Source organism: Empidonax traillii, unplaced genomic scaffold (genome assembly GCF_003031625.1).
Source record: "Empidonax traillii isolate 1590-97213 ecotype Southwest subspecies unplaced genomic scaffold, ASM303162v1 scaffold1767:size76612, whole genome shotgun sequence".
Classification (NCBI taxonomy): Eukaryota; Metazoa; Chordata; class Aves; order Passeriformes; family Tyrannidae; genus Empidonax; species Empidonax traillii.
The window spans coordinates 22,625-31,115 of NW_020956960.1; the positions used below are offsets into that span (position 1 = coordinate 22,625).

At 45.4% G+C, this 8,491-nt stretch overlaps 1 protein-coding gene across 3 annotated transcripts in view; it reads right to left on the reverse strand.

Moving 5' to 3' along the window:
* The window catches only part of DOP1B (DOP1 leucine zipper like protein B), a 57,897-nt gene that overhangs the window by 20,019 nt on the left and 29,387 nt on the right, over positions 1–8,491 (reverse strand). The window contains exons 25-37 of one of the 3 annotated variants that reach the window (XM_027908601.1): positions 7,774–7,878; positions 7,624–7,690; positions 6,895–7,036; positions 6,598–6,680; positions 6,265–6,374; positions 5,545–5,691; positions 5,385–5,446; positions 4,639–4,767; positions 3,593–3,729; positions 3,215–3,270; positions 2,038–2,184; positions 1,565–1,694; positions 722–1,075 (exon numbers count right to left, since the gene is read on the reverse strand). The exons of the other annotated variants lie outside the window; for them this stretch is intronic. Of the exons in view, the coding sequence (XP_027764402.1) occupies positions 815–1,075; positions 1,565–1,694; positions 2,038–2,184; positions 3,215–3,270; positions 3,593–3,729; positions 4,639–4,767; positions 5,385–5,446; positions 5,545–5,691; positions 6,265–6,374; positions 6,598–6,680; positions 6,895–7,036; positions 7,624–7,690; positions 7,774–7,878 (1,576 nt within the window). The 3' untranslated portion in view covers positions 722–814. Of the gene's footprint in view, positions 1–721; positions 1,076–1,564; positions 1,695–2,037; positions 2,185–3,214; positions 3,271–3,592; positions 3,730–4,638; positions 4,768–5,384; positions 5,447–5,544; positions 5,692–6,264; positions 6,375–6,597; positions 6,681–6,894; positions 7,037–7,623; positions 7,691–7,773; positions 7,879–8,491 lie in introns of those variants that run through there. 3 annotated transcript variants of the gene reach the window in all.

Sequence of the window (8,491 nt, forward strand, 5' to 3'; positions counted from 1 at the left end):
AGATTTATCTCCATTTGGTTGCATTTCCGAAGTTGCAAAGTGGCCTGAGTCACTGAAAGGACAAAGCTGCTTTTTTTTTTTTTTTTTTTTTTTTTTTTAAATTTAAAAACCTGAATGATCATATTGTAACCAACTTGTCAAAATCAAAAAGCCCTCGAGCAACGCTAATTACAAAATGTTACAGCATTGGGTTTGCCTTTTATGCACGTTTTTATTTAGGAATTGCTAAGCCTGGAGGATGCTGTCATAGCACAGGGCTGAAAGGTAAGGCTGCTCGATGTAGGAGCCTTAGGAAAATCCATCTGCTTGTGGAACTTGGGTGATTTGTTGGGAATTTGGGTAAATTTTAGGCCAAATCCAAGGGCTTTTAACCTCAGGGAATGAGTGATCTGCAAACTGATTGTACACTGCCATGCAAAACTAGCTTTTTCTCACCTCTATCTTCAGAACATGGGTTCCAAAAGCAGCTGAAAACACTTCCTGGAGGAGTTTCCGGGGCCACTGCTACTTTCACCGAGTCAAAAATATCCTCCCCTTATTTACAAAACGCCTTTAAATCCTCCCCAAAAAAGGAAAACCAAGGAAAATACAGTAACTCTAATAAATTACCACCAAGCTGCACATTCCCCCCGCCTTCCCCAACCTCCCCACCACAGGAACTCCAGATTCCTGCTTTTTTTTAACACCAACTCCTGCATTACTGGAGAGCGCTCCCAAAGCTGGGGGGAATAATAAAAAAAAAAAAGGAATTGCAGCGAAGCTTTCCCTCGTTTTGCTGTTTTCCCACCGCCATCCAAGCGTCCCAACACGTGGCTCAACCTTCCATGTTTTCCAGGAAGTCACATTCCACGCTGTCTTCCAGCTGCTCCAAGATCTTGGTGCTGTTGTTTCCAACAAAGTCCACGGAGGCAGCTGGGGAAGAAGGGTGGGAATTTTGGGACTGGCTGCTGTTGGCTGTAAATGCCCGGCACAGGGTGTGGAAGAAGGGCACGAGCTGGGTGATGCTGGACACGGAGCGCAGGGTCAGCAGGGGGAATCTGTGCTTCTTGGGAATTCCCTCGGTGTGGTTGGGTTCCTGGGAGCAAAAATAAGGAGATTTATTTACTAAAGGTCGTGTCAGAGAGGAGTTGTTTCCACTGGGGGTTGTGGGAAGATTTAAGGGAGAAACAGGATAACTGCCTCTTGTTGCCTTCCCCTCACAAGCAGTTTGACATCTGAAAGATCTGTGAAAGCAGATGGTTTTTAAAAGCCTCGTGAATTTTAGTGGAATCTCATGGAATCACATGGTTTGGGTTGGAAAGGGACCTCAAAGATCTTCTAATTCCAATCCTAACAGGCAGGGACACCTTCCACGATCCCAGGTCGCTCCAGCCTGGCCTTGGACACTTCCAGGGATCCAGAGGCAGCCACAGCTTCTCTGGGCAACCTGTGCCAGGGCCTGCCCACCCTCCCAGGGAGGAAATAATACCTAAAAATCTGTTGCATAACTTAAAATCTTGTCACTTGTTTAGGAAAGTAAATGAACGGATTAAAAAAATTAAAAAGAAAAGAAAGGTTTCTTTACCCTGTATTTCATCTTGAGCAGATCCATGATCCTCACAATGTGTGGTCTGCATTCCTGATGGTTTTCCACCAGGTGAGAGGTCACAGGACATGATTCCGTGTCCACCTCTGGGACAAAAGCCCACTTGTACCTGAAAGAAGATCCCTGGATGAGAAGAACATCCCTGTTTGGATCATACCCAGGCACAGCCCTGGTTTCTCTCCAGAATTTGTCTTCTAGTTCATAACTACCCTGTCAGGATTGAAACGCAACCACCCCCACAACATTCCCACGTGGCTCCTCCCAGTTTTCCCAGGTTAGAATCCTCCCGTTCTGCCACCGTTAAAACCTCTGAAATTCCTTGGAATCCAAACCATTTCCCCACTCCAAGGCTGGGGTGGGATTCAGCCACACCCGAGGAGGAGGAGGAGGAGTTTGGAAAGCAGGGAATCCTCTCCCGCCTCCTCCCTCGGCTTTTCCAAGCTCGGCCTTACATTTGGAAGAGGTGCATCCTGTCGGGGGGGAAGGAGAGCGCCGTGTCCAGGAATTTACAGGCTGCCAGGTAGAGGGACAGCTCGTTGTGCTGGATGTCACCCCCACCGGCGTCCCCCGCCCTCTGCCTGCTCGTCCTGCTGCTGCTCCTGCGCCCAAAGGTGGAAATGGTCATTAAAATATAAATCCACGGCAGGTTTTCCATCGGCATTTACAAAAACAAGCACGTGCACAGCTGGTTTTGTTCGGTAGGAGGTTGTAGGAGAGGAATGGTGGGATTAATAGGAAAGGCTGGTAGAAGGAAAATAATCTAAAATATATCAAAAAAGGGGCAATATGTTAAAATATTCAAATGCTGACTTGGCATTTTAATCTTATATTTGCTTGCAATTAATAATTGTATATATATTTTTAAAAATATATAATATATATGGTATATATTATATATATTTTTAAATATATATAATATATATAGTATATATATATATAATATATATTTTTAAATATATATAATATATATAGTATATATATACTATGTATATACTATATATAATATATAAATATATATTTATATATTAAATATGTATTTATATTAATTATTAAATTACTTTTTATCTTACTATAAATTATATAATAATAAATAATATAATAAATAATAAAATTAACAAATACATAAGAAATAATAAAATAACTTATATTAAAATAAAAATATTTTTATATCTTTTTATATTAATATTAAATATATACTTTAAAGCATATCGCAATTTTAGATAACATAATAAATAAAATTTAATATAAAAACGGTATATAATTTTATATAGTTGTTATATAATTATAATTATATAATTATTATTACAATTCCTCTATATAATTATACAAATTAAATTGTATATATTTTATATAAAATAAAAATTATTATATAAAATATATTAAAATTATTTATATTTTATATACAATTATATAAATATATAGCTATAGTAATGATATAATTCAGAATATAAAATAATCCTAAACTCTGACTCATCAGCACCAGAAATATAAAAGTGCAACACCAAAAAATCCTGTTGGCTCCTCCCTATTCCAGAGAATTAATGAATTAATTATGGAAGAAATTAAAACTGGCAGATACAGAACATGCAGCTCTCACAATTTCTCTCTCAGACAAACGACAACACTCACTTTGATGGTTCCTCCTCCTCAGTCAGATCTTCTTCCAGCTGTAGGAATGTCTGGATCTTCAAAGGAATAAATTATTTATGGGGATGCTGAAATGTTCACACAACTCCATCCCAACCAACAGGGACGTTTCCCTGACTCTGAGTTTACCTTTATGACTCGTAACCAATTAATAAATCAGCCAAGACATTCAATTATCAACAGCAAAACAAATCCAAAAGCGATTTCCCAATGAATACGTTAATTTTTTTAACCCCAAATTATCTGACCAATGTAAAAAAAAACTATGAAAACATTTCCAAACAGGGAGGAGGAGGAAAAAGGTGAACTGGGGAAAACCCCCCCCCACTGATTAGTTTGGAATGACTCCCTGCTCCTTACCAGTTCTGTCACCATAATTGGCCAGAGCGAGGTGAGATGCTGAGGAGAAATCCTCAGCAGGAGAACCCTGAAGAAGAGGAACATCTGGGCAGCCACCAGAGAGGTCTGGCCCACGCGCAGGTTCTCCGTCAGTCGTTCTGGAGGGAACGTAAAGAGTGGAAAAAAAACCTGAAAGAAAAGTTTTCTGGAACTTGGGAAAGAAAAAAATGTGGAATCGCAGAATGGGTTGTGTTGGAAGGGATCACAAAGATCTTCTAATTCCAATCCCCACGGGCAGGGGATTCACTAGTCCAGGTTGCTCCAAGTTTATCCAACCTGGCCTTGGACACTTCCAGGGATCCAGGGGCAGCCACAGCTTCTCTGGGAATTCTATCCCAGCCCCTCCTCACCCTCCCAGCCAGGAATTCCTTCCCAATATCCCATCTAACCCTGCCCTCCTTCAGCTTGAGGCCATTTCCCTTGTCCTGTCACTCCAGGCCCTTGGGAAAGGTCCTTCTTCCCCAAAATGTTTGGTTTGTCATCAGTTGTGGGCTGAGCCCTTTACATTCTATGAACAAAACTGGGATTCAGACAAAGCCTGAAGCTGTGGTGGGTTTCTAGTGCACAAAATTTGGTCAAAACTGACTTTTAAAGAGAAAAACAACAGCTCAGGAGTGGCTGGAAGGTTGCCACAAAATAATCACGTTTCCAGACCACAGGTCTTGAGATGCAGATTCCTGTCTCTCCTTAATTAGATAATTTATTTGCTAGAATTTAAGAGACTGATAACTTCTATTAAAAATTAGGAAAAAATGGAAGTATGTGTTAGAAAATAGGTGACATTCCTTTCTTCCAGACTTTCTATCACAGAATGATTTGGGTTGGAAGGGTCATTAAAGATCATCCAATCCAACCCCCTGCCACGGGCAGGGACACCTTCCACCAGCCCAGGTCTCTCCAACCTGGCCTTGGACACTTCCAGGGATCCAGGGGCAGCCACAGCTTCTCTGGGCCAAGGGATCTGAGTTCCAGCAGGCAGGAAAAGGCAGTGGGATGGCAGATCTCACCCTGGATCAGGGGCAGGTACAGGTGGTACTGGTCGGTCTCCCCGCTGAAGACGGCAAACGCCTGGCGCTTCAGCAGCATGGCCTTCTGCTCACAGCTGGGGTACAGCTTCAGGGCACTGCTCTGCATGTCTGGGACAGAGAGAACAGTTATCACCTGCCATGCCTGTGTTTGGGGCTGAAAATAATCCCTGAAATCGAAGAAGAAAAATCTCTGGGTTTGGGTCTGCTGATGGCGAATTCACCTCGCCCTGCAAACCTTCACTATCCTTTTAAAAGGGCTGGAAAAGAGGTGAAAGCTGCTTGGGGTAAATTTAAGGTGTGTTATCCCACCCTTTCCCCAGGTTCTATTCCTCCACACTCTCCCCAAGCCCGAATTAGAGGTCAAAGCACATGACTCCAAGGTTTTCTGCACGGGCTCGTGCCAGCTACGGACACCTGCAGGCTTTGGCAAAGTCTCCTCCTGGGAAAGGTCACGCTTGAGCAACTCAAAATTAGGGCAAAACGTGAATGCAGGAGCCCAGCACGAGCATTCCTGCAACAAAACCACTTCTGGTGTGTCTTAGACGTGACCAAAATACAGATTTAACTCAGCGCAGGCAATAAAGTTGACAATATGGTCAATGAGGCTGAATCAGCAGTGTCAGGGTTTTGTTGCTCCATCGGGATATTGAAAATGCACCTGACACCTCAAACGCAAATGGATCCCAAACTGCAGCAGAGGGGAGCTCTCAGCAGCTGGTACTTACTCATCAAGTCTTTAAACATGGTTTTCTCGTGAGTCAGCAGATGGTCAATAATGGACCTCCAGCTGCGGGGGAGGAAGGAGGGGTTAGATAATCAGGGAAAGCTTTGGAATGGGTTCACCTGGGGAAAGGTGCTTGGGAGTGCTACAATCCCAGGTCTTACTGACTGCATGAAGTGTCCATCTGGAAAAAAGAGGGATCCATGTACAACTCCAGCACTTCTTTTTTCCAGGCTCGCTTGGTGTAGGCGTAGCCGCTCAAGGAGCTGAGGAGCTGAGCACCAGCACGGAAACTGGGAACGTTGTAGGCACTGGGGGAAGAGGGGAAAATGATTAATAGGTATTTTTTTAAAGTAAAGTTTATGTTTATAGAAAATAAAAACTTGGGACGGTGGTTTTAAGCTGCCAGAGGGCGGGGTTAGGTGGGATATTGGGAAGGAGTTGCTGGCTGGGAGGGTGGGGAAGTGCTGGGATAGAATTCCCAGAGAAGCTGTGGCTGCCCCTGGATCCCTGGAAGTGTCCAAGGCCAGGTTGGAGCGACCTGGGCTGGTGGAAGGTGTCCCTGCCCATGGCAGGGGGTGGCACTGGATGATTTTTAAGGTCCCTTCCAACCCAAAGCATTCCCTGATTCTAAGACCTGTGTGTCCACTGGCTGGGAAGTGGGAGCAGCAGGAGCTGGGCAGATCAAAGCAGTTTGGGCAAAAGCAACTCCCAGTGTGGGGAGGTATTTCCACACTGGAACACATCACAGCAAACAGTCCAGCCTGTCTCCACTACAGGTGTGAATCAAAATTTCCCTCCAAACCCAAATTTCCAGTGCACTTTGAATCCTTGGCAGCAGAACCCTGGAAAAGCCCAGAGGGAAAGGGCAGAGGGAGCCTCACCTGTGGTTGCGCAGGTAAGGGAAGACGTAGTAGAGCAAACGGGAGATGAGCGGCACGGCCTTGTCCTTCTCATCACTCCTGTAAACCATGTCCAGGAGAGAAGCAAGGACCTCAAAAAAGGAAAAGAACATCTCTCTGAACCCAAAGTTGGCATTTCTGGGCAAAGGGGGGGGAACACGTTCTAGTTTTGGGACATTTGATCTGCCTGGAAAACTTCATGTTTACTCAGGTAAATTAAACTGCTTAATAACATCAAAGCTTAATAATATCCAAAACCCCACCTCTGCTAAATAATATCAAAGCCACCCCCACAGATGAGAGGGCCCTGCTTACCTCTGCAAGGAGAGAAAGGGCTTGGACGCTGTAGATTGAAGGAGCAGAGGCAGAAACCATTGAAGATGGTGCCACTGATGTATCTGAAAGAGGCAAAATAATTCAGTGTTCTCTTCAGGTATGTCCAGATCTCGCTGCTTCCTAATTTGCCTCCCAAACAGAACTGTTGTTTGCACATTGGTACCGCAGTGAAATGTAAATTCCTGCAAGGCCACACACCATCAAACACCTCGGGCTCTTCAAGGCCTCCAGCAGGGGAGAAAAAGGGAGCAGGAAGTCAAGAGAAAAGCACTTTACCATTCACATCGTCCACGTTGAAGTCGTCTGGCAAAATCTGAGGCTGAGCCTTCACTTCCAAATTCCTGCTCAGCCAACTGGTCTGTTCCAGGGAGGAGCCAGCCACAGTCCCTACGGCCTCCAAGATTTTTTGGGTCACCTCCTGTAAGGTGACCAGAAGAAGTGGCATCAGGTGGGCACTGTCATCACTTGGCATATTTAATCCCCAGAGCCAAAACTGCAGCCACAGAAGTGGCGCTTGAAGTGTTGTGGTGAAATCACCACCGGGACAGGAGGGAAAATCCTGCTCTGCCCCACCCCTTCTTTGCACAGCAGGTGAGCTCAGAGTCATCTCCACTGCCAAACACCCCTGGGAGCTTCAAGGCTAATTAGGGAGCTAATTATTTTCCTGGAGAGCTCTGAGATTTCAATATCGACACACAGGAGATGGACTCGCGACATCACACTTGTGTTATGACTCCAGTTCTGAGAGAGATCATAAAACCAGCCAGGCAGAAGAGCTTTGAAAAGCTCGTGGTTTCACACAACATTTGGACCAAAATTTTGTTGGTCCCTCCTGTCTGAGCCTCCCACGTTTACCAGGCCTCAGCCAAAATTGGGTGGATGCATATCCAGGCATTCCCAAAATCACAGGGGAAGTTTCAGACACAAAGGACAGGTCAGGCCATCTCCACTTTCACTCAGATGTCCAGAGTCAGGAACTGAAAGGTGAACATTTCTCCACTGTACCTGCAAGTCTTTTTGGTCTTTTTTGTTTTCCAGACTGGGTGTCCTGGTCACAAAGTCATTCAGGGTGCTGTGGGAAAAACCAATTCCCTCCAGGTTAGTGGCTGTAAATGCCTGTCAAGGCACCCCCAAATTTTCTCTCTCCCACAGTACCTGAGCAGAAGGAAGTGGCCAGGAGGAGCCAAGTTCAACTGCACAGACTCTTTGAGGAGCCCTAACAAGGGCTGGAAGTTCTCCTGCAGGGCTGAGACAGGCAGCCTGCCAAAAAAACGACACCAAAACCACGCCTGAGTGTTCGGTTCTACTGAATTTAGAAGTTCTCTGTCCATTCACTGGGCAGCACAGAACAGGTGAGGAGAAAGGTCATAAAAAAATCATAGAGATGTGGAATGGTTTGGGTTGGAAGGGACCTTAAAAATCAACCAGTTCCAACCTGGATGGGCAGGGACAACTTCTACCAGCACAGGTTGCTCCAACCTGGCCTTGGACACTTGCAGGGATCCAGAGGCAGCCACAGCTTCTCTGGGTAATCTGAGCCTCCCCACCCTCCTAGGAAGGATTACTTTGTAATATCCAATCTATCCCTACTGTCTGTCAGTCTGAATCTATTCCCCCTTGTCCTGTCCCTCCAGCCCTTGGAAATAGTCTCTCTCCACCTTTCCTGGAGCCCCTTCAGGCCCTGCAAGGCCACACTCAGGTCCCCCCAAAGCTTCTCTTGTCCAGCTGAACAATCCCAGCTGTGCCAGCCTTTCCTCCCAGCAGAGCTGCTCCAGCCCTGGGATCCTCTTGGTGCCTCCTCTGGGCTCTCTCCAGCAGCTCCATGTGCTCCCTGTGCTGTTCCCAGGGCTGGAGCAGCTCTGCAGGGGGGTCT